Source organism: Parasteatoda tepidariorum, chromosome 4, assembly GCF_982258835.1.
Source record: "Parasteatoda tepidariorum strain Cologne lab strain chromosome 4, Ptep-v5.0, whole genome shotgun sequence".
Lineage (NCBI taxonomy): Eukaryota > Metazoa > Arthropoda > Arachnida > Araneae > Theridiidae > Parasteatoda > Parasteatoda tepidariorum.
Genome location: NC_141758.1, coordinates 56,923,130 through 56,950,330, shown reverse-complemented (window position 1 = coordinate 56,950,330; position 27,201 = coordinate 56,923,130). Strand labels below are relative to the sequence as shown.

The following is a 27,201-nucleotide window of genomic DNA, read 5'->3' as shown; positions in this document are numbered from 1 at the left end:
ACCTACGTACTTAACTATCTTTTAAAAATATTTGCTACACATAGGATGGTTGACCATCTAAAGATAATTACAGATGGCGCTAAGGGTTAAAATACGGTGTTAAACTTCCGGGTTACCACTTTCGACTGATAATCAAGTCTAAGCTTGGATAAGCACACCATGCAATATTATTATACCTGTAGTGTTCACACTATTACGCGTCTTTTCAATTTAACTTTCAACGAAATAAATAGCAAATGAATTCGGAAGACTCCTTAAGCATGCCAGGATGCTTACCAAAAATTAACTGCCGGAGATATTTTATCGAATTTTGCCAAATAAGGAATAACACTCGAAATGTAGCAAACCTTACACATTATTTATGTTTTCTAAAATTTGTTTTAGGATCGCGACCTATTGGAATTTATAAATAGCAGAAAACTCTCACGAATGATAAAATTGTGCTTAAATCTGGATGCAAATCTCAATTACAAAACTTCCTAATTTATTAAGCCTGTTCACACATCACCTCGTAAGCATAGCATAAGCGGAGGGATACATTGGACGTTTTCGAAATTTCTGACGATTTTAGGAAGCTTGTTATTGTTTACATTTAGTTAATCATCCATAGTTATCCTTACATATATAGGTGTCTTCAAATCACAAAATTTTTTGAGGTCACTTCGCTGATCTGAAAATTTAAACAATTGGTAACTGAAATCATTAATAATTGGGTACTTGCACTTCGAGTTGAAGATCACGGATACCCACAAATGTGATCTATGACGTCAGTGCCAGCTGATCGTTTATGAGCAAAATGACGTGTTAAATTTCTCCTCGTAAGTTAGAATGTTAATTAAATAAAATGCCAAATCAAACATCGAATTCATTAAAATATAATTCTTTCTCGTTTACGTCTTTTACTTAACTTAGATTTATAATTTATTTAAGAATTTTATTGTAAAAGTGATACATTTTTGTTTTGTGTACCTGGCAACTTTGATACATAATTAGTTTTATGCTCTAAAATAGCTTCGTGCTTGTCTTTGTGTTAAGTAAGAAATATATTGGGAAAGAATTGAAATCTTTTTGAAAGAATATGGAATGTGTCATTTATAAACAAAATTACGTGCTAATGTAAGTTAAATCTCTCCAAGTAAGTTAAAAAGTTAATTAAATAGAGTGCCGTATCGCTCATTCAATTGGTTAAAACATAGTTCTTTCTCGTCTACGTCATTTCTTAACTTTTACTTTACTTAGGTTTATAATTCATTTAAGAATTTTATTGTAATTTATATTTTTGTTTTGTGTGCCTGGCAAATTAGATGCCTTATTAGTTTTTTTTATGTTCTACATGGCTTCGTGCTTGTCATTGTGTTAAATATGAAATATGAAAAGAATTTTTATGAAAGAATGTAGAATATGTCACTTTAGAGAATTGATACTTTAGCGTGCTTGGCTCTCTCAAAATAGAATGGAAAGGAACCAATCAGGATCGAGATATCTATATTACGTCACTTGCAAGTATCCCATTGAGAAAATAGGACTTAAGAATCTGATTGGTGCGAACTTTGTAATCCAAATGATTTAGTCGAAGTAAAAATAACCCTTATACAGTTAATGGAAATATATGCATTTATATTTACTGCAATAACTTTAACTTCTATCCGTAACTGTCGTGAAATATTTATGTTTATGATGTAAAAGTATTTAAACGTCTAATTGAAATTCTTTTAAATTTTTGTCGTGTCGTAGTCAAAGTTTTTAATCATTAAGCTTAGCTTTTTTGTTTTACTGCATTCTACCATATAAATATAGCTATTTCGATTATTTTCTTGTCAGAATAGTTTATACGTGGGTGTGTTTCGAAACCATCTGTTAATCTAGAAATAAGATGCTAAGTGTGTTAGAATAAACAATAAGTCTTGTTATGTGCGTGTTTTCTCCTTCAAACGAAGAAAACCTTCAATTGTAAGCACAGTTATACACATTAAAATGAATTATTTGTTTTATTTTTAGTAAATGGTATGTCTTTCAAAATATCGAAATTAAGATAGTTATATTCTTACATCAAATAATTCCTTCAATTTGCTTTTACTTTGTAAACAATATTTTTCTTCAACTCCTATAAATTACTGTTCTTCCCTTAAGTTTAATTTTTGTGTTAACTGCTTGCTAAATTACTTGATCATGATAAGTTCTTATTTGTGTTTCTATGCTTTAAATTGCAACTCATATTTTAAATTCTTTCTGTTTTAATTGACTGTCACTTCAAACTAGAACATTTAGTTATCTTTTAAATTTCTTGAACCGTTTTTGTTAGCTTCCTGAAATTTGGATAGTAGGTTTAAGGGGCAATTTTAGCCTCCTGATCCGCAAATCTAATTTTAAGATAAAGTAAATAATGGCACATTAGAAAAAATAAAGAAATCAGCTTGCCACTCCTGTACATTAAAGTGACGTTATTGAACTTGAGCAAGTAATTGCCTGCTTCAGACCAAACAGATTCACTGACAGCTTTACGTCTTTTAAACAATTGTCAAGTAAAAAATTTTTTTAGGAGAGGTAATGGGGATATTTCCGTAATGGGATCTGTCTCGCTAACTACAATTGCCAAACTCCAAATCAATTTTAAATTGAAAAAAAAAAAACCTGATGGTGGCCCCAGAAGCAAAAAGTGCCTAAAACTATGACGTACGTCGCAGAACAAACGAAGTCCTATAGAACAATTTGTATCCTGAATGAGTGACAGCGTTTTCCTTTGAACCCCGCCCACCTGCCTCTGTTAGTCTTGCAGAATAAGGAAAACATTGATATTGAAAGAGGAAAACGTTAATATTGTCATTAAACGAATAATAATTCTCTTTAGCTTTGACCACTTGCTGTTTCCCAGGAATGATATTGCTTTAGAAGAGGAACATTTGACACCCTGTACAAATTTCAGCGCATTTATCAGTAATCTCCCTCTCTCATATCTTTGCCATTCTGAGGAGGAAATTAATGAATTAGCTTTTGGCTATAACATTTTTTTAAAATGGATGTATCAGTTTTTAGCAGACAGCAGGAGAAATCGATCACCATTTTTATCGAGAGAGCTTCTAAAGCAATCCGTATATGAATTAAATTCAGAGATTTCCAATTTCCTGAAGTTTATGACTTTTATATTTTCCATTCCAATTTCAGAAGCAATTTGTGAATCGTGGGGATCTACGATTGACAGGATTGTTTCTAAAAGACCAAATGCTTTCGATGGAGATGAAGAATTTGTTGGAACAACAGACCAGTGAATGTTTGTGTTTGCAAATGGTGCATCATCTGGGCACTTGTCCCTTCAAAAGATTTTTAAGGCAGCCTTTATTTTAATCTTCGGACCTTCATATCATAGGCATTTTATTAATAATTCATCGTCATTAACAAAATTTTGTACTTCAAAAGTGATTGAAAAAGTAACAAATCAAGAATGTTTGCCTTGGTTTCAAAAATAGTGTAGTGTATGATCCTGTATTTTAATAAATGAAAATATAGTATTTTAACGTAAAGTTTTTTTTCGCTGTGAAATGCTTGTAGAACATTTGTATGAGGCGCATCCAGAAAGTAAGTTTCCCGAATTTTTAAAAAAAAGGAACTCACACTTTCAGGATCATATTTATTGGCAACAAGTATATCAATGTTTAAGATATTTTTCAACATAGCCACCACCAGAATTGAGTCACTTGTCATATCGTGGGATCGACTTTTGTATCCATCTGTCGTAGAACTCTGCCCTCTGTGAATGGAACTAGCGTGTAACAGGTGTCTACCGTTACTGTGAAACACTTCAGAAATTGTGACTTGCCATTCAAAACAAGAGTCGTGGAATGTTTACTGCAGGTGTTGTGCTCCTCCATGACAATGCTTGTCCATATACGGGATGACGCACTACAGCTGTTTTGACGGAATTTTGCTGGGAGTTGTTTCATCATCCACCCTACAGCCCATATATTGTTCCCAGTGATTTTTAAGTTTTTTTGCACCTCAAGAAATTCCTGTCCTCTGGTGAGCGTTTTGGCAACGACGAAGAGTTGAAGACGTCTGTCACACGTTGGTTCAGATCACAGGTGGCAGGGTTTTACGACAGAAGGATAAAAAAGTTTATTCCACGATACGACAAGTGTCTCAATTCTGCAGATGGCTATGTTGAAAAATAGCTGAAACATTGCTGTACTTAGTGCCAATAAATATGTTCCTGAAAGTGTGAGTTCTTTTTTTTAAATATAAATTAGGGAAACTTACTTTCTGGATGCGCCTTGTATAAATTAATAAGTACTGTTGTAGAAAATTTGAAAATATTTTGCTTATGGGATGGTGGCAACGATTTATACCCTTCAAGTTGGTCCCTTCATGGGAAGTTTTTTCTTAGTTTTTCGCGAGCTGCTGCCCAGAAGTTGCCAAGACTTGGCGGTTATTCAGCCACAGGTCACAATACAAAAATCTATCCTGATAATTTTGCATTTCAATTTTTTTGTGTAAAGAAATATTTTATGAAGTGATATTTTTAATTCGGCAAAAAAGTTTTCCAAGGATGCTTGAATGTCCCCCAAACTTCATGTACACGATTGGACAATGGTAACAAATAATAACAGGGGTCTGTCTAGGTTTTTCTGAGAGGTATCTATTTTGTGAAAATTTAGACATAATTTGCGGAAAATTAAAAATTATATTAAAAGATCAACACAAAAATATGGATTTATCGTTTCTTATAGGTTACAAAAATAAAATGTTAAGAAAAAGTATTTTGTGAAACAACCGTTTTTCCTCTAAAGTTGAATTTGAGAAGATACCACTAAACGGTAGTAAATTTGGCCTGGACAGTCCCCCGAATAAATTAAAAAATTTAAATAATTTTAGATTTATTAATTGTGTTTGCATATATAATTTAGTTTTGTTAATGAATTCGTCTAGTTAATACCAATTTATTGATTATATTTATTTTTACTTCATCCTGTATGAAGAACGGATATTCAACTAGTTTTAAATAAGATAGTGTTTTTTTTATATAATAAGCTGAATATTTGGGAATATTTACATGTAGATAACTCTGCCTTTTCACCCTTTCTGAAATCGTTAAGGTGCTAAATTGATGGATCAAATACATAAATTATTGGTTATTTCAAATTAATTATAAAACATGTATGCATATATTAGCTTTAGAAAAATTTTAGCACTAAAAATCTAATCCAATTTAATTTTAAAAGTACAAAACTTACTCGAAAGGTGTTAAAAGTATTAAGATTTAGTTAAGTATTAAGTAAGTATTGGAGTTAAAAGTATTAAAATTTACATTTAATTCAATAAAAATTGCTGCCGTAAAGGATTTAACACCAATTGCATTTATTATAAATTTTGAAATTAGTGGCTAAAAAATATGAAGGAATTTAAAACGAATTTCATTTTATTTTAGCTTCTCTATATGTTTAATTTTGTTTTGTTGAATCTCATTGATGTTTTTCTTTACTAGTGGTTGTGCCCAACTACTTAGTATGTGATACCTCTATATCAACTATTTTCTGATCTAAAATTGAGCTTTGATAAGAACTTTATTTTGTGAAGTTGCGAAGGCAATTTGAATTTATTATGGCTGCAACAGTTGAAGAGCAAATGTCCAGTATGGATGAAGGTGATTCAGAAATGACAACTCAGGATGAATCAACCGAAATTCCCTGTGAAAAAGGACAGTGTCCTACATTAACTGATGTTTCTGATTCAAAAATGTCTTCCTCCTCAATTGAAAGTAAATCAAATATGGAAACTGCTAGTCCTGTTAAAGATAAAATATCTGATAGTAATGACTTTATATATCAAGTGAAATGGATTTCTCGAAATGGAGTGAAGAGTCCAATTATAACACAGGTATTATGCTATTTTGTTACTTAAGGAATTGCAACTAAAAGCATAACTTGTAGTAAATTTCTTCTTTCAGCCTAATCTATATATGGAAATTTTTTTAAGGTTCAGTGTAAAATAACACAATAAATATGAATGTATCTTTATTTTTGTTTTCATATTTTAAAGATTATTTATATATGTATATATATTAAATTGTCAGCTTCGGTCGCCTTACCCTAGGGGTGCTCAACCTGCGGCCCGCCAACCCTCGATGTGCGGCCCGCGGCCGCAATCTGAACAAAATGAAAAAAAAAATAATTAATATTTGTTTTTGAAAAATAATAAAAAAAATTCGGTAATTTAAATTTACAGTTTTAAGTTTTTGACGCACCCAATCTCAATCAATGTAGTTTTTCGATGGTTAACGCTACGGATTTCAGCATAGTTTTAAAAATCCCAATATTTTTAATACATCATTATTACGATTTACGAATTTTAATTACCACTTTTGACGCTTTTCGTATGTGCCGATTCCAATGACTTTTCGGTAGTTATTGCTACCCATTTTCAAGTAGTTTCTGAAATAGCGATTTTTGAAAGTTATGAAACGCTTTATTTGTGCAAACTTCATGGAAAATCTAAATGACTTTAGATCCTATCTTCAACAGTTATTGCTGCACATTTCCGCCCGGTTTTTAAAACTTCGATATTTTAGCATGATATTATTACGAATCGCGAGTAAAGAATCGCTCATTTAGAAACCATTTTTTGACATGGCTTATTTGTAACGATTTTATCGCGAATCAAATTATTTTACAATCGTTATTTTAGAAATTATTGCTACACATTTCTACAAGGTTTTGAAAGTACCGATATTTTTTATACGCTATTGCGACATTTTAATTTCAAATCTCGCATTTAAATTACATAAAATTTTGATGGACTTTATTTACTCCAATTTCATCTGAAATATTAAAGTATTTTGGTTATTGTTTTAGTAGTTATTACGTTTTCCCCGTGATTTAAAAAGATTATGATATTTTTAATACTTTGACAGCAAGCGAGTTTTGAATTGCGCATTAAAATAATTATTTTTTACGTGCTCTGTTTGTGCCGATTTTATCATTTGCGTTGTACCGATTTTAACACGAATTTTTTAAGAGGTTTTTCGAAAGTGTTTTTTCTTCTTTCCCGTTATTGCTGCATTTTTATTTGTGATTTAGAATATACCTGATATTTTCACACAATATTACAACTCGTGAAATTCGATTCAGCTTTAATTTTTTTTCGTAACTTAAAAAGTAATTACGTATCTTAGCCAAATCAACACCTTCCCAGGAAAAAAAAACCGAGATATGTTTAAACGCGGTCCGTTTTGCAAAAAAAATAAATAAATAATTCAAAAAACGGCATAATTCTGTAGTTCCATGAACACGTGCAAGTTTAACAACACACATCGAACCTATTCTTTTTGTTGTCAGATGTAATTTAAAAGTCATACATCGTAATTTGTATTTACGCTATCTGAAAATTGCGCATTGCATTTCGTATTAACATTAACGAGATTTAAAAATAATCCATCGCGTTTCGTATTTACGGGATTTAAAATCACATATCGCGATTCGTGTTCTGGCGTTTAAAATATCATCCGTTGCTACTTTTCTCGCACGCGTTTTAAAAACCATATATCGCGATTCATATTCATGCATTTTAAAAATCAAGTGTTGTGAGTAGTCCTTTCGCAATTTAAAAGCCACACGATTCGTATTCACGCGATTTGAAAAACAAGCATCGAGTTTATTATTTACGCAATTTAAAAATCACACATGGCAATTCGTATTCAAGCAATTAAAAAATAACATATCGCTATTTCAGGGGTAGAAGTGACCAATGAGAAAAAAATAGGATTGTTTTGAAAAAAATATAGGATTTTCTAGAAAAAAAATATAGGATTTTCTGGAATAAAAAGCAGGGCAAAAAAGATCTAAATTAAATTGAAAAGTACGGATCATATATGAATAACTGTAAAACTTAATTATTTAACACTATAAAAATTTGATAAAAAAAATTATATAAACAATTTTCCGCAGCTGAATGGTGACAATAAAATCAAACATACCTTATTATTGCTTTAAAAATTAAAAATCACATAAAAAAATTGACTTTATCAAACTAATGACTTTTTCAATAATTAACATTTTATTTACTCCTCTCTATTACATTAAATTATTTCAAAAATTATGCAGCATTGTTTTTATATTCATTTATCATTCTGCAAAGTCTTTAACTTTTTGTTGCCAGCATCAATAAGTGCTTGTCCAGCCTCAATATCAGCCATAGATTTCCGTTTGAGTCCTTGTTTTAGACTCTGGTTTCCTTCTTCAATCATAGCCTGAGCTGAATAAACATTTTCCTTAAAACCTTTCAATTTCTCCTCAGTTGATTTTTTTATAGAAGTACTGGGCTTAGGCTCTAAACTTTTTTCCTTGAGGTTTTTGAGCTTTTCCTTTTCTTTTACTGCCTTATATTTGCTGTGGGCTTCTTTGTAGAACTGGATCATCTCTTTTGTTATTTCCACACAAGAAGCATCTTTTCTAACTGAATCTTTTATAAGTCTTAAGCCTACTAGCGTGTTTAAATTCATTCTTGACCTTTCATTTGTCATCATTCGTTTGCTAATTGAAAAGCCACGTTCCACAGAGGCTTGCCCATGAGAAACAGACAGGACTGCCTTCACAAGTTTAGTTAAAAAGGGATATTTTAGATTACCATTACCATCTTTAAGAACAAACACATTGTTCCAATACTTGTCAATGGGAATGTTTTCAGTTTCCTCGGGAACATCTTCATTTGCATACAAATGCCACTCGTTAGTCAGTTTATCAACACAGTTCTGTGGTACGATGTGGGGTAGCATGTTACACAATCTTCTGATTGTAGGCAAAATATTCACTACAGGTTCTTTCTTCACAATAGGGTGTAAAATTTGTAACAGTTTATTTTTCAAAGGCAATTTCTGGAGGAGGTATTCAGTTATTATAACATAAAATTTCTTAGCATTAAATAGAAATAACTCCTTTTCTTCACTTTTTACCAAGTTAAGTACCTTACGAACATTATTGCCCACATCGATCTTTTTTAAGGTCAAGGCATCTTTGTTCAAATCTACCTCAAGTAATTTGTCGCCACTTTTGTTTTTCAAAACTTCTTCTTTAATAAAGCGTCGCATGATTTTTATTATCAAATCACATAACTCATTGTATAAAGTGTGAATCAATGAGTTTTTTTGTTGTAATAGCTTTAAAATATTATCAAAAATTGATCCAACACTCATAAGGAAATGCAAATAAGCTGATAATAAAGGATCTTCTAAAACTTTTTTAATGCTTGGAAATTTATAAAGCTTTACCAAACTACTTTTCTGTTTAGGTAGATCTTCTATAAAATACTCCTTTAAAGGAAGCAAAAATGCAGGATTCTTTCGCAGACAGTAACAACAGAATCTGTTGCTCACATATCTCAACACTTTAGAATATTCACAACCAAAATGATCAATTTCTTTTTGGAGATCCTCTTTCCTGGAAAGAAATTTAGAAAACCATGAATAAATGTTTTCCAAAAAATCAATAATATTCCCAAATTCTTCAATAGCTAAACCTTTTCCAAAGGCATTATGAATAACATGTAAATTACATGTACCCACATTTATTAATCCATACTTCCTAATCTCTGTAACTTCTTTGTCGAATAGTTGAAAAACACATTTATTAACATTCGGCCCATCAGACCCAAGCATCACTATATGCTTTAAATCTATTTCACAAGAATTTAGAATTGATTTTATTGCATTAAAAATGTTGAGAGCAGTTGCATGCCCCAACAGTTCTGAACCCAAGTATCTCTCGGATATACCACCATCACAAGAGCACCAATATCGAATGTGCACATCAAGTTGTTTCAAGTTTTGCTCATTAAGGGTCTCATCAAACATTAATGAGTAATAAGGTTTTTCTCTCTTGAATTCGTTGGTGATTTGCTTCAAAAAGTAAGGACCAAGTCCATGTGATATAGAATAAGACACTTTGGTGGAACATAAGGTCATCCCAGTGCACAAATTTGAGTCTGGAAAGACAGATGAAAATACTTCTTTTATAGCATCCTGCGATAAAAAGGAATAATTGTTCAGGGCAACATGGATTGTCCATATAATTTCAGATCGCAATATTTTGTCTTCAGAAGTAAGAGTCCATACTTTTTTTGATTCAGTAGAGCTGGATCCTGGCTCCAAACAAACACTATTGCCAGCAGCAATTACGAGACGCTTTTGAGAAATATCCTTTTTCTCATTAAAAGTCTTTTTATGTTTTTTAGTGCCTGAATGCTGCAAAAGCTGAATTTTGCCACTATTGCTGATGTTTATAGTAGCCAGACAAACAGTACAGTAGGCAGAATATTCATCTTTACCTTTTTGGCGCCAGTCTTTAACTTTACCATTATTTTTATCCTCTAAATCAAGCCAATCATCACGAAATCGTGTCAAATGATTTGGCATCTTTTAATTGTACTTATAAATTAAACAGATTAAATGAAATAAATATAAAAACAAATTAATCAAAGATAATAAAATAAAAACTTAAATAATCTAATTGAAAGTTAACATTTTGAAGCAAAATATTAACATAGTTTATTTTTAATAATTTAGTTTGACATCTACTCAGAAAAAAAAGTCATAGAAAGTAGTATAAGCTTAGAAAGCACTAAAACTAATTTTCTGTGTAGTCAATGACAACACTCACTACTTCCAAAGGGTAACTTAAAATGGGTGATGAATGTCCAATCAGGTAACAAGTTATATTCACTCCTCTGAATGAACCAATGGAAGTTGACAGAAAAACTCCCCCAAAAAGAGGAGGAGACAAAATTAGTTAGGGCAATTCCTGTTACTTCCATAGAAGAAAATAAAACTGGTGAATAGAAAAAAAACTGACCTTGAGGTGTCTTCATCTTTGAATAGAATGAGTGACCCATGGATATTGAGGAGAGATACAGCAGATAAGGAAAGAAAGAGTTTGACAGACAACTGCAATTTCCACAAAACCCCCCTCTGACTTTTTTAGTGACATTGATAAATAATACTCTATGATACATTCCATTCATGCTACTATTGGTTCTCTGTTATTTCACCCTTTATTGACAAAAGGGGTGTTGTTCCACAAATCTACCAGGCCCTAACAATAGGAGTCCACACACTAACTTAGTCATTGTACCTTGAAACTTTTGTTAAACAACTACAAGAGATAGGGAGGGGGGGAGAACACTATTTATGTGTTCACTAACCCATTGTCATTAAGCAGTATTGAGGACAAGTGAATTTCAAAATGATCATGACTATCTGAGGAAAGAAAAATCTAGAAAATTGTCTTCTATAGTAAAAAAAATATTAGAGGGAAAAAAATATAGGCCAACTTTGAAACATATAGGAAATAAAGGAAAAATAGGAGGCTTTCTTAGCTTTTTATAAAAATATAGGAAAAATAGGAAATATAGGAGGACTTCTACCCCTGCTATTTGTATGTCCGCGATTTAAAAACCCAGAAAGGAAGAACACCATCTAGGACAAATTCCAAAACTGATTATGTTATTTGCTCTAAGTTTAATACTGCCCACAACAACAGCTTTTGTCGAAAGACTGTTTTCCAGAATGAATTTGGCCTGTTCAAAATTACAGAGTAGTCTTTAAATACAATCATTACATTTTCATTTAATGGCTCAAAAAATATCACATGATCAAGTATATAAAATTATCACAATATTCAAAAATTTTGCAAATTACAGTGTAACCATTAAGAAATTTTTTAAACCATTTTCTATCTTCTTGGAGCATTTTATATCATTTATGATTATATGCTGGGAAATGATTTGTAAATCATTACATTTTAACTGTATAAAAAATTTAATCAAGATAAGTTTCGAAAAGTAATGTAAATTTTATTGATTGTTAATTGATTGTGTATTAATTGTAAATAGTAAGTGTCATGTTAAAAATATATTCGTCATAAAAAGTTGTAAACAAGTATCTTAATAGTTTTTTATTATTAAGGAATATAGTTCCTTAAAATTTAATGTGTTTTCTTCTTTCTTTTCTTCCCTCTCTTAGCCTCTTATTATTAATTTAAAATAAAAATGTCTGAAAGATAAAGTACATTCCTTAATAAATGCTAAGTCTTATTTTCCACTTAAGGGGTTTAGTTTTAATCATTTTTAACCCTATAAACTTTCTTTAAATCAAAGTATTTAACTTGAATTTATATTAATGACTAGAATATTTATTTATTTGAAATTTAATTCTATGAAGAAAAAAATTAACGTTAAAATTTATGTTTAAATGGACTTTTGTATTTTGTAATGTGATAAAAAAAATTTCAATTTTTCCATAGTTTTTTAATTATTTCAATTTATCTAAATTTTTTCCGATAAATTGATTCTGATTTTCGAATTCTGTTTTCCTTCTTAAGTAATCAGCTTTGCATTTTCTAATTTTAAACATTTTAAAGTATTGTATTTTCTGCAAAGAGATTACAAGGTTAACCGACAAAAAGAATTTAGTGTTATATAAACAATGATGTTTATATAACAATCACCACCAACAATTGCTTTCAATATGTCGGTCTAAACACTTTGGCATGCGGCCCTTCATTGGTCAATCTGCTGTGCATGTGGCCCTTCACTGAAAAAGGTTGTGCACCCCTACCTTACCCCCTGACCAAGTTTTCCTCCATTAATCTAACTTTTTTTTATTGTGTAATTCCATATCAAATCTAATAATTATAAAGTTTTTTTTTTAAAATTTCTTTAGGGCAACAGTTCAGATTTCAATTATTTTTAGGTGATATATTATATTTTTGTTTAACTATTTGTTTCTGAATTATGCCTATATTCAAATAAGTAAATTATTATATTTAAGTAAATAATTTTATTTATTTAAATAAATTATTTTATTTAAGTAAATTATTTTAATTTTTAAATAGTTTTTGCATGAAAACTAATTGACCTAGAAAGTAGATAAATTTTCATTGTTGCCAACTGTTCTGATTAAATCCCATTTTTTCTGATTTTTTAACCTTGTTCCGAAAATAAGATTTTAGGTCAAAATGTTCTGATTTTTTTGGTATTCTTATCTTAGTGCCTTTTCTATCCTTATACTGATTTTCTGTCAACCCGAGGCGGGTCTAAAATCTAGAAGCAAGGCAAGTGATTTCTCCGTGAATATTGCAATATTCCGCGTATCTCAACACCATTGGTTATAATAACTTAGCCATATTACATAATTTATTAAATTCCATTTAAAGAATGAACATAGTAACATGAAATATAAATTATCTCTAGATCAATTAGTTTGCAAGTTATAAGGGTTTAAAAATTTTAAAACTGCAAAAGAAAGTTGGGAGAATTTTAGAAATTTCTAAAATGCATAGCGTTTTAAAACAAAATGGTTAAAAAAACTGGAACTTGCTATTTTTTATTCATTCTATTTTACCAATGAGGCAAAATTAAACTAAATACAATTACTTGATATTATGACCATCAAATCAATACTGAATGGGATTTCGATATTATTAACATGTTGACATTTTAACATATTTAAAACAGTTTTTGGTTTAGTTTAGTTGTTTACTTCACATTAGTTTCTCTAATGAAATATAGGCATGTGAGCCACTTTTCTGTCCTTAGGATGAAATATGTCCATAAAAATCGGCAAATGATCAAATTTTGAGAATCAATAATTATTGATTTTCAAAAAACGAACACAAAAAATTTCCTTTATGGATTTATTCTCGTACATATTATTATTTTTTTTAAAGAAAGTTTATAAAAATAAATATATTTTTATAATTATTTTGCTGAAAATAAACAAAAGAATAATATTTTACAACAGAAATTTTCCAAGATAGTTGAATAAAAAGAAGTCCACACTGTGGTTGATTTAAGAACACACATTAAGTGTTACACGTTCATTAAACTTGTTTCTTGTTTGGAACATTTTCAATGTGCTTTTTCTCGTAATAAAATTCTCAGTTATGTAACTTTTACATTTTTGTGTCTTTAATGATTTTTGAATCAAAGCAACAATTCAATAATTATTTAAAATTTAATTGTTTACTATTCATTAGTTTACATATGTGTTGTAAATTTATTTATGTGTTCTTTTTCAGCATAATTTACGTCACGTCTTTATCAATTCAGTGTAATAAATAATAATGTCATGAATGTTTTTGTTAAATAATAATCTCTATTTAATAATAGTACACCCAACTTATTTAAATTGTTGTTTAAATGACTAGTTATTGATAAAAAGTTACTTATATTGTTATTGAATAATATTTAATAGCATTTTTCTAGCTTAATTGCGTAGTTGTCCTGATTTTCATCATATATTGTGCTTCTTTGTTCTGATTTTTTTGCTTTTTCTCTTGGTATTCCCGATTTTAATTTTTTCAGAGCATCCTATTTTCTAAGAATTCAAATGTGGATTTTAAAATAATCAGTTTTAAGAATCAAAAAATTTGGTTTTTCGATCCAACATCCTTTTTTTTAGTTAATAATGCTGTTGAAAATTGCTCAATTTGATAATTCAAACTTAGGGACCATTAAATAATTAAAATACAGGGTTCAGGTACATAATCTTACATAGGAATTCCAAACTTTTTAAGAATTCAATAATTTTATAAAAAAGAAACTCAATTAACCATATTGAATTATAAATTTTTATGGGGATAAATTCAGTCTTCATATGGCTATTATTTATTTTTTTCAACAGGTTCAGTAACTAGCAAATCTTGAATATATAACAAATAATAACAAATCTTGAATAATAGGGTGAAATTTTACAGTTTCACAAATACAGATTTCTAACTTTTATCAGATTTCTAAAAAGGTCAATTTCCTTTTAAAAAATGGTAATAACTTCATAAAATTTTGTAAAAGGCAGGGTTGGAGTTTTTGCCGGCAAAAAGGGGTTTTTGCCGGCAAAAAGGGGTTTTTGCCAGGACAGTGGTAAAAACCGGCAAAAACTGGTAAAAACCGGCAAAAACCAAATTATCTAAATTGCTGATTAAATATTATTACAAAATACTTGAAACAAATTTAAATCAATCATAAGGAATAATAATTTTGATACATTACATGAAAAAATTATTTTTAACATATTAATAATTAATATACCTAAGGGTAATAATTTTTAAAAGATTGAAAGTTTTTGATCTCTTTTCATTTTAGAATCCTAAAATAAATGTTTTTTTACAAATAAATATTATTATTTGTATAATACTATTATTTATTATAAAAAATTATTATTTGTACAATAATTAACTACACATGTTGACAGATATTTTATGCTTTAAATTATATTTGTATTAATTTAAAATAAGTTCATTTCACTGGAAAAAAGAGAATAATCACAAATTTTCCAATCAATAATGTTTTAAACTACTAAAATGATACATTATCATTTAATTATGGAATAATAGTTTTGTTAATTTTTTTGTAAATATTTATATTCATAGTATATATTTCAATTTTAGGAATAATTTTGTATCAAAAATGTGTTTTTTGTCCTCTCATCTTGGAAAATATAGGTTTTTGCCACTTTGCTTGGCAAAAACCTGTTTTTGCCAGGACGATTTTTACCGGTATTTACCATGGTTTTTTCCACCTGCGGCAAAATCTTGCCAACCCTGCTAAAAGGTGAATTGAGGGATCATCCACTAAATTACTTCTATGCAAAAATGTTTAGGGACACTTCATTGTGACTCACCTACATTTATATCTTATACATATAGATAAAAGTTAACATGGTCACATCTATATATTTGAACATTGGCAGAGTTCTTCCTAGGAATAAAAAAGGGCAGGATGCTTTCTCATAGAAAAGGGCACTTTGAATTTTTAAAGGGCACTCACTTAACACCATAAAACTTTATCAAATTGTGTAATATTGTGTACTGAATTTGATCTTCAACAATTTTTAAATTGCTTTATCTGTTCCCTCCATACTATTACCCTTTTATACTGTTTATGTATAGATTTCAAAAAGGGAATTCTGAACACATTATCAAACAAAATACGAAAAAAATTGTTGTTAATAAAAAATAATTAAAGGCATGCTAAAAGACTATGTCTGAGCATAAATTTTTTCAAAAAAAGTAAAAAAAAAAAAATAATTGCTAAACAATTGGAAAGCTCTTTTCTATAATTTAAACTGAAAATTAAGAAAAAATGAATATTTAAAGGTGCATTTTTTTAAAAAAGGTATTTTAAAAATTAACATTTAAAATCACTTAAAAAATTCATTAATATATCCCCTCAAAAAAAAAAAAACTTTTGAAATTTAACTAGTTGAGAATAATCTTAAAGTAAATATTTGTAATAGTAATCAGAACTAAACCTGTAAACACAAATAATTTTACCAGTGCATAATTATTATTTAAACAATGAGTTATTAATTTTTTTTAACATATGAGTAAAAAGGCAGTATTTTTAAAGGATGGTGGCTTACTTTTACAAAAAGGGCAAAGAGGGTGCATTTATAGGGATCAAAAGGTAGACCACCCTTCTAAAAACGCTTAGGGAAAACACTGACATAGGTCACAACTACATATTAGTCAATATTTGCTCTTAAGACGTGAAATTCATAATTCACATATAGTTTTGCAGTAAAATTTTTCAATTTTATTCTTTAATAAAGATACTAAGTGCTTCTTAATGTAAACTAGATTTTTAATGTTGACATAGTGCTAGGCAAGATGTATCCTTTTTTGACTCTTGGGCCTAAAATTTAAGACTAGCTTTTCCCTTTACCCATTGTGTAACTTTCAATCATTATTAATTAGAAAATTTAATATAGCATCTTATGTTTTAAACATTTAAGGAATGCTTTTTTTTTTCTTTCTAGAATGAAAATGGTCCCTGCCCTCTTATTGCTATTACAAATGTTCTAATTATGAAAGGCAGAATTACAATTCCTTCACTTGCGGATTTTGTTTCAACAGAAAATTTGATGGAATATCTCGGCAATTGTATTTTGGAAAGCATCCCTACTGTAAGTTATTATAAATTTTTGTTTTCTTTTCATCTATAAAAAAAATTTCTTGTAAAAACCAATTGGTTGGAATTATATAAAATTTAATTTTGCATTTTGTAGAATATTCCTGAAGGTACTCAGTTAAATTTTGAACAGAATATGCATGATGCAATGGCAGTTTTACCTAAACTTCAGACTGGATTAGATGTTAATGTTAAATTTACTGGGTAAGTTTGATCAAAAATTAATTAGCTTTTTAATAAACTGGGATTTTTACCTTGCAAAACAACTTCATTTTGAGTTTTTGTATAATATTCATTTCACATTCTGTATATTTAAAACTGATTTTCACATTCTGTATATTTAAAACTGATTTTCACATTCTGTTTATTTAAAACTTTTCTACAGAAATTTACACATAATATTTGAATCATGTATTTAGATAATCACTTTTTGATATGCTCAATTTACGCTGATAATATCAAATTGATGTAATGTTTTGATTTAATTTTCTACAGTTACTGGTATTAATTTCACATGGTTTTTAACTATCCCAATATATTTCAAACAATACGGAAAATTCAAATTGTGCATTTGAGTATTTACTTTTTGAGGCAATGATTATGTCGAATTTTTAGCAGTTATTGCTACTGATTTCTCCGTAGTTTTTAAATCTGATATTTTTTATATGATATTATATAACAACCTAATCTTCGAAACAAAGCGCGAATTTGAGTAATCCCTTCTTGAGGAGTCCGGTTTGCGTGATTTCATTGTCAATCTTTTTTCCGGCAGCAGATTTTATAATTTTCATTTTTTATTGTGATTATTATTTACGAATAATGCGAAGACGGAAATAAATAGCGAGTTTTCCCTGCAACAAAATGCGTGAATATCACTCATAATATATGAATAAAAAATTATTGCGTGTTCAATTTTAAAAAAATTATAGTAGTTTCTTTTGTTTGTTGTAAACACAGCGCTTTTGTTATTTTAAATGAGTAACATCTATGTTTGTTATTAAAAGTATCTTGCAGAAAGATATTAGTGCTTGAGTTTTGTCACAGATAGCTCAAAAACATTTTGACACAGGGTCTTGCGCATCATATTTTTATCAAATTTTTACAATACTAATTTTCACTGGACAAAGAGTAACCATTAAATTAAAACTAACTACAAATCTGTGAATAATTTTATGCACTATCGATGTTTCTGAATGCTAATTCAATGTGTTTTTACTTGAATGTATGGTAATTCTGCCTTTTTAAAAAGAATTAATATAGTTCAGCTGAAGCATTGCATATATGTACAGTGGAACCCCGATTTAACGTTTTCTATCGGATTAGCGTTAAAGAGCGCACAAATCATTATAATGTGAAATCAGGGTTAAAAAAATGTAAGCATATTTTACAAACAGTGACACTTTTGAGATGAATTACTAGAAAAAATGTGAAATCTTGTTTTTTTTTTCCCTTTTAGATTCATTTTCAACAATATTCCTTTCAATACTTACTATTGTTTGAAAACTTGCTTTATGGTTTACATTCACAGATGTTTAAAATTTTTATGCTTTCAAAGTCTTGATCAGTTGTGGGTATATCTTCAGATATTTTTGTTAATCTTAATCGTTTTCATCGCTATCATTTGGAGCAAGCATTAAATCAGAAATTGAAAGAATTAAAAAAATTATGGAATGTGTGTTAAACTATATTAATTAGCAATTTCTTCTTTTATCAAAAACTATCAGTTTCTAGGAAATAAAATTATTTATGTAGCTTGAAAAAGTTATTGAAGTTTCTTAAGCAAACTGTAAGATATAATTTATAAATTAAGTTTATTGTTATAAAACATAAAAACTAATTTTTTGTATTCAATTATGATTGCATTAAAATGGAACTAGATTTTAGAAATTTTTTTTCTGAGTTGTACAGTCAAATGCAGTAATTGAGATTAATAAAAACAAAGTTTTAACCATTTACTACCCAGTGAATTATATATAGTACTACATAAAATTTTGGATAAGAAATGAGTGTTTTTGTGTTTCTTTGAAAAATGTTCCTAAAAATTATGCGAATTAACACTCACTAAATATTTGGACTGCTCTTTGATTTTTTATTATTTTTTGGTCTCTTCAAATAAGCTGATCTCCAAAAACAATGCACTCATAAATCATAAGTTTCTAAAACCTCAGAAGTTCTTGATGAGAGAGCCTGGAATGCATGCGGGAAGTGTAAAATTAGTTGAGAAAATTATATTGGATATAATGAGTATATAAAGAGAGTATTGGATATAATGAAATATAAAGAGCAAATATTTTTGAGTTTTATTGTAGTATTTTTCTTTTTTCATATTTCAGAATCAGTGATTTCGAATATACATCAGAATGCATTATTTTTGACTTGCTAAGGATACCGCTATACCATGGTTGGTTGATAGATCCTCAAAGTGAAGAAATTGTTAGGGCTGTAGGGAAATGTAGCTATAACCAGCTGGTTGAGAAAATAATAAATTTAAAATTTTCATCTGATCCAGACCAAATAACAGAAGGTATGTATATATTTATTAATTACAGCTTATTATTCAAGCTTATTTAACATGTTGACTGCCGCACGCTTTTACAGTACTCCCACCGATATTTTAATAATGCAAGTCTCTGGTGGTCACAAGAATAATATCTCGCTCAATTTGTTTACATAGTATCATGCCTGTTATTTGTGTCCATTGCTTCGCATCTGTTTCTCATCTCGCCACTTTACACGATCAGTTTGAATCTTTGCCGAGTTAAAAGGAATATAACTTAAAATCTTTACCTTAATTTATTGAAATTTTAAAAATAAAAAACTTTTTTCTTAGTGAGTCAAATAGCAGTGAACAAGGACGCTTTTATGAGATTCACAATAATATTCTTAATAAATCTAATTTTTTATTACTTTTATAGAAATCTAATAGTTTTGTTACTTCCTGTGAAATAGCTTTTCAAATACTTAAAAATATCCTTCGCAAAGTAGTCGAATAAGTGTAACTCCAATATGGATGACACGACCCGATGAGAAACTTTGCTGTCATCCGAATATAGGTAAAGCGGCCCGATCAGAAACTTTGCTGTCACCCAATTATAGGTGATGCGGCAGTTAACATGTTAATGTTGTTTCTCAATATATCTTTCTTAATAATGTTCACCTTTCATAGCAATAAAGGAATTTTTTTTTTGTGTAGTAGTAGAAATTTCTCATTTCGTTCAGAAACAAATTAATGAAATATTTAAGAAGATTAAACTAAAAGTAGACTTTTATTTTTAAATAGAAAAGTGTTTTTTTTTTTTTTTAATTATCAGAAAATGTAAAATTTATTAACATTTCTGTCCAGTGATTTCACTTACAAGCTATAATTTGTCAAATAAGCAAACAATTGTAGAAGGGCGCAAAAAAAAATTTTTTTTTGTGTCCCAGAGGATGCGTAATTATGCAGCACAAAATAGTAGTGTGTAAACAAAGTTATAGCCAAACTATTTATTTAAAAAAGTATTTTTTCTCCTTTATTAGTAGCTGAAGGAGAAAAATTATAAGAATAATTCTGAGTATCATATTACATCTTTGCTTTTCCTTGATGTAGGTGTTTGATCAGTTCTAATTCAAAGCCTTGATTGTTCAAATAAAATGCTTTTGTGGAGTTCTTTGTTTTGTCTATCAATAGTTATGTGTGCATTTTAATCGATGTATAAAGAGGTAGAAAATTCATATTTTAAATAGGAACCTGCTTTTAGTAAAAAAGAATTCAGAAGTGGAGGACACAATTTCCTAAGGGGCTGTAGTTTCTAAAGTCTACCAGAATCACTGATGTTTTTAGTATTTTTCCTTCAAGCATCATAAATTAAAGATGATTGTCAATTAAAAACTGTCACTTTTGTGACACATGGGCATTAAATATAGAGTATAGTTTCATAATTGATAACTATTTTTCTTTTTGTTGTTTAATGCTACCTAATTTATACCGATTTTGAAAAATAAAATGTGTCAAAATAATTTTATCTTTTAGCTCTAGTTGCTGAACATTTCCTGGAAAAATCTGCCTCTCAACTTACATATCATGGCCTTTATGAACTTACTTCTAAACTTAAAGAAGATGAATTGTGTGTTCTCTTTCGTAACAATCATTTTAGCTCCTTAGTTAAGCACAATGTAAGTGAATAATGATTTAATTTTTTAACATATTTGGTTTAGCTGAAAAATAAATCACTTTTAAAACGATAACACTACAATTGATAAAATATTAAAAAATAAATTTAGCTGAAAAAATAATTTGAAAGTCTTTATTAATTTACTTTTTTTACTAATGTGTCATTAAAAACTTGCAAAATTGGTTTAGCTGGGGAAAAAAATCACTTTTAAAACGATGACATGTATTTTAGAATATTAGCTATATTTCTGAGTAGGTCCTTGAAAAATTTGATTTTAGGTCTTTGAAAGTCATTAAAAAGTCTTTAAAATTTTTTATTTTATTTTTAAATTGAGTAGGAGCCCGCCCTGTATGTGGATTTAGGATGGAAGTGCGGCAAATCGAATCCATAAAAAGTGAAAACTAAAATTTAAAATTAGTGTGCTGTAATGACAGAGTATTAAAAATATCAGAATTTGAAAAACTGTGAAAATCACAGAAAACGATTTATAACTGGAGAATGATTGAGTGAAAAACAACCTGGATTTACAAGAAAATCTTGACAGAGAAATTGGCTTAGAATTTGACCAATTTGTTTCCTTTTAAGACCTTTTTTGGGTGAAAATTACTGGTTGTGTGTGATTAAGAGAATGTCTGCCTTACTAGGGATATTCAATAATTCATAAATCATTTATACCATTTCAAATGGTAGTTAGGAATATTAAAAATTGTAGACAATGCATCCTGCCGAAGAGTATTTGTAAGATTAAATTTCATAGCAGTCATTTATAAAACATATTAAATGTGTTTTCAATTATTATAGTTATAGTATTTTCGTTCTAAAATTTTTCATTTAATAAATGTCAAGCACATCATTTCTGTCTGTAGTTCTAATTTTATCTCATTTGAACAAATAGAAGATATTCTAGAAATATAGAAATCTTACTAATCATCAGGTTCGTGATTTTTTTGATTTTTTTAAAAAAAATCAAAAGAATCAGATTTTTTTGATTTAAATCGGATTTTTTTGATTTAAATCAGAATTTTTTGATTTTCATTCAAATACACTGTATGAACTTTAATTTATGATTAAAAAAAATTAAAAATGTTTAATCAAATTAATTTAATATTAAAACTATATTGTAACAATACTTTAGAAGCTCTAACTAAAATAATTTTGCATTATAATACATGGCTTTGAATGCATAGCAGCCATTTTGAAAAAAATGCATGATTAAAATTTAAAAGACTAGATGAAATAGAGAATTTAAAGAATATTTCAGGGGTCTGTTTTGGTTTTTCTGAGAGGTACCTATTTTGTGAAAATTAAAATATAAATTAAAAGATCAACACAAATATAGGAAAAATATGGATTTATTGTTTCTTACGAGACACAAAAATTAAATTTTAAGAAAAAGTATTTTGTGTGACTATTCTATCATTTTTCCTAAAGTTGAATTTGTAAAGGTACCGGCTTGGACAGACCCCTGTGCTTTAACTATTAAAGCAAAGTTTCAGTTAGCAAACCATAACTTTAATTTAAAATTGTGATTTCTTTTTTTTCTCTCTTGATTTTTAAAATTACAAAATAAATGTAGCAGACTGTGTTTATAAATGTAGCCATTCATCAAAAAATAAATAAGCATTTAATCTATATATTTTTATATTAAAATATTCATTTTTAATTCTATATGAAAATAGATAAGTTAAGCTAAAAAAAAAATTAGAAAATCTAATGTACTGATTGGAATTTTTTTTCACAAAATTTCTTTATAGAAAATCAGATAATGTCAAACATACTGTAAACATATTATGATAAAAAAATACCAGTTAATAACCCTACTGCATCAAACAGACATCGAAAGAGTTTGAAAGAGAAGAATGACACTATATTAGGAAAAAAAAACATCTGAATTCATCAGCCCTTTTTTTTTCCCTCTGTTTTTGGCATATAAGGGTAATTTCTTTTTAATATAACCTCAAGCTTCAGAAATATACATTTTCCACCAATAAAATATGATGTAGATTTTAATTCACGCTTTTTCATTCAAAAGGTAGAATTTTAATTAACATTATTTGTATTATTTTTTGAAAAAAATTCATGTTTATTAATTACTTTCTACAGCTATGCAAATCTATATTAAGACAGCATTAAATGTTTACTTTAATCTATACTTTCAATCTCAAGAATCAAACGATTTTTAAAATTGTAATTTCAAATGTGTTGGAATTTAACGCACACCAAGAAAGTAATTTTGTTAACTAAAATTAATTAATGCAGCAATTCATTTAAATTAAATTTTAATACTAAGAAAAGAAAATAATAAAAGTATCAAAAATTTAAAACACTGTTTTTTAACTTTTGAAATCAATATATATAGATAAAAAAAATTAGTTGATTTAAATCAATGATTTTTTTAAAAAAATCATTTGATTTAAATCATGATTTAAATCAAGCTGATTTAAATCAACGAACCCTGCTAATCATGTAAACGTTTTTCATTATTATGAAATGAGATAGAATTAATTGTCAAGTCTAAATTGCTGCTTAGTTGCTTACAATTAGAGATTTATCATTGTCCAGTTTTTTTTTTTGTTTTTTTTTTTGTTTTGTTAAACCTGTATTATCTTTTCTTATCCTTTAGAACTGCCTTTATCAGTTGGTTACTGATCAAGGGTTTTTGAATGAAAATGTTGTTTGGGAGACTTTAGATAACATTGAAGGAGATGGTCAGTTTGTTGATTCAAGTTTTGTTCTGGTTCCTCCAAAATGTGCTGATGTACCGTTGCCACTTAATATTCCAGAAGAGAAACAAATCGACCAAGAGTAAGTATCCTCTTAGGTTCATTCAGTAAATGTTTTTGTAAAGATTTGTGGCTTATGTCAATATATATAGAATTAAATTTTGTTCTCTTAGTTGTACTATCTGATTTATTTATATTTTCTTTTATTGTCTAAACTAGTGTTTTATGATCCAATTATAAAAAAGGCTTCTTTTTTTTAAATGCCGCATATAATTATTTTTTAAACTTTTTACCCAGTTAAATACAAATGGAATAACTTAGAGCCATGGTTTCTCTGGGGATAGAGCGTTTGCCTCCCAATGAGGGAAATCGATTTGAATCACGCACCCGGCTCGCCCCAATTACAGTTGCTGATGTAAAATATCCTCAGTGGTAGACGGATCATGGGTTAGAGTCCCCGAGTCGTCAGATTAAACGTGGAAGGCTTTACCTCTCCATGCAACGCAAATGAGGATTAGTTCTATCAAAAAGTCCTCCACAAAGCAATTTTTTTTCTTAATCCTGGAGTTCCCTTGTCTTCTGAATTGGGTTCAAAATTACAAAAGTACGGCATTGAACATTGGTAGTCGTAAACTTGAAGTTGGGTCGGCTGATTAACGACGGTCATAAAATAAAATGGCTAACTGGAAGAAAAAAAATTTACAAAATTATTAACATTTTTTTAATAGTAGTGTAAGCAAGCATACATTTAATGTGGAAGTAGGCCAGATTTATTTTTCTAATTGAAGTGGACCAGATTTATTTAACTAATGTAGTGGATTAGTGGTATGCTACTAATTTTTTATGATAGGTTATAAATTTTTATTTGCTTTGAAATTAGAACAAGAAATACTAGTCATTCAAAATTCATGAAGAAGATTATCTTATTAGTCATAGTAACTAATGAAATTATTCTACTATAATATTTACTAAATTTTTAACAAATACTAACATGTAAAATCGTAAAACTATTATCTAACAAGTGGGTTGTTTAGAGATTTCCTAAATCTTTTGTTAAATTAATCTTAAGCATAGATGATTAAAGCCTCCTCATGTAATTATTTTTAAGCATTATGAATTATTTCTAAAGGATATTTTTTAAAATAAAATGTTTATTTATTTGGAAATTTTTAAATAGATAAATTTCATATTTAAATACAATTTTTCTGAATTGACCGTAATTGACTTTTTATTCTATTTTATTCGTTAAGTTTTAGAGTGAAAATACTTTTAAATATTAAGTTTTATATTGTCTTTTTAAGTTAACCTTTTTGTTGCATTAAATTAATAATTATTAGATTGTTTAGAAAATTAGTTTAATCAAACTGCGTCTGATGTCAAAATTTGAATCTTTTTATGGAAAAAAAATTGCATAATCGTTTTTAACACACAAAATTTTAAGAAAGTTGAAACTTTGAATTGTAATGTCGATTGTTGAAAGGATACAATTATGATGATGAAGAAAAGCCAACATTGTCGGTAACAGACTAAATAAATATGAATAATATTTTAAATTTTAAAGTATTGTTGAAAGGATACAATTATCTTAAAGAAATAGTAGTGGCTTATCTGAGAGATGCAAATTACTCTGTTGAATATTGTTTCTGTCCTTGCAGGTCCTGAGTAGTTGACCTTGTGCATGCGACAAGTAATAATATTCTCAACTTTTGATGACATTGATACAGCTTCTTCAACACTCAAAGAAGAAAAAAGTTCTGCTTGCTATGCAATGAAAATAAATTTTAAAAAAAATATTAAAGTTTTGAAATATTAAACCTGTAACGAACATAAAATTTGTTTAACAAATCCAAATTAAACGATAATGTTAATGTTGGATTTAAGTACTTCCTTATTAATGTTTGTATTATTTTGTTACAAAATTTTGTATACTTTACTTAATATTTTTTGTAGTAAACATGAATAAATTATTCATTATATAATTTTGAAGTGTTCCTTAAGTTGTATCACCTTTTTTATCACCAAGTATTGGATGTATCTCTCAGATCCATGTATTCTTCTTTGAAGAAAAGTTCTGCCCTTTTCTCTTTTAAGCACATATGCATTTTAGGGATAAAGCAAGAATAAAAAAATTGATCTAGGCTTAAATGAGTTAAGTGAGGTTAATCAATTCTCGATGGCTAAAATAGGAACAATCTGCACTTATCTTTAATTTGCTAAACCTGGGTCTAACCACTCCTAGTCATTTAAAGATAGAATTTGCATTAAATAAAAGAGTATCTTATCAGGTATTAACAAGGCTTTAAGTTAACAGTGGTAGATTCGTCCAAAACTACTAAATTTTGATGGAACGAATATGAAATAATTATCAAAGGTCCCCCAATCCACTAATAAATGCATAGCTGCTAACCCTTCCGCATTTTCCAGAAGCTTTCTGCCTTTTTACTTATTTTAGCTATTTTTTACGTGCAGAAGGTAAGATCTTCCACATTTTACCCGCCCGCCGATAGCTAGTATTTTCTTTAAATCAGACGTCGATGCTCCTCTAGTAAGGGCCTTATAAAGCCCGCTTGCTGTGATCCTCCCTTTCCTTCCATTTACGTCACATCGTTCAGTGTGATGTAATGGATTTCTCCTTTCTTCTACCTATGAGAGAAAGAATTCAGCTTATGTTGCGAGAGCGCTTCCCGTTATCACGTGGCTTCCTGTTTGCCAGCGTGAGAGCAAACGTGAAAAGAAAATGGCTTGTGTAAAAGCAAAACAGCAATTGGTTTATGGCAATATTTTTTTGCTCATTAGATTAATCTTGTTGATTTATTATGGCTGAACGAAAACAATGCAAGCAAGCCTTTAAGGAGTCCTATTCTCTTGAATTTCCATTTATTTCTAGATAGAATCTTGGAGTACATGATGTACGGTGCAACTTATGTAAAAATGACTAGCATAGCGCATGGTGGTAAAACTGATATAGTCAGACATGTAAAATCGACAAAACACCAGAGGAACAAATTTTTTTTTATCTAATTCTTTTTTCATAATTTCTTTTAAGTTTATATATAGTGCATGCTATTACAGTAAGACCTCGATTATCCGAGCTAATTGGGACCGCTAGTACCTCGGATATCGGAAATCTCGGTTAATAGGAACCATGTATAAAAACCTTCCGCGCTAGCGAATTTAACTACTTTTAAAGTAAAAAACAATAGAACGTTTTTTAAATGATAAAAATAAACATATATGAACTTATGTTTCACAGTTAAAAAGACTTAAAAAGGAAATCAACTCTAATAGTAAATTTTGAAAAGTAAAATGGAATTTTTTTTAACTATACTTAGTTAAATATCGAAAGACGCATTTTCAAAAATAACACAAATCTCAAG

At 28.7% G+C, this 27,201-nt stretch overlaps 1 protein-coding gene across 6 annotated transcripts in view; it reads left to right on the top strand.

Annotated features, from left to right (window-relative positions):
• The first annotated feature begins 1,626 nt into the window (after positions 1 to 1,626).
• The window catches only part of LOC107440995 (ubiquitin carboxyl-terminal hydrolase MINDY-1), a 38,144-nt gene continuing 12,569 nt past the window's right edge, over positions 1,627 to 27,201 (top strand). For 2 of the 6 annotated variants that reach the window (XM_043051992.3, XM_043051989.3), the window contains exons 1-7: positions 1,628 to 1,950; positions 5,477 to 5,868; positions 16,796 to 16,942; positions 17,045 to 17,151; positions 19,281 to 19,471; positions 20,960 to 21,102; positions 23,725 to 23,906. In XM_043051992.3, coding sequence (XP_042907926.1) covers positions 5,593 to 5,868; positions 16,796 to 16,942; positions 17,045 to 17,151; positions 19,281 to 19,471; positions 20,960 to 21,102; positions 23,725 to 23,906 — 1,046 coding nt within the window. In that variant the 5' untranslated portion in view covers positions 1,628 to 1,950; positions 5,477 to 5,592. Of the gene's footprint in view, positions 2,005 to 5,476; positions 5,869 to 16,795; positions 16,943 to 17,044; positions 17,152 to 19,280; positions 19,472 to 20,959; positions 21,103 to 23,724; positions 23,907 to 25,479; positions 25,804 to 27,201 lie in introns of those variants that run through there. The other 4 variants (XM_043051993.2, XM_071182318.1, XM_043051991.2 and 1 more) reach the window with 4 other exon arrangements.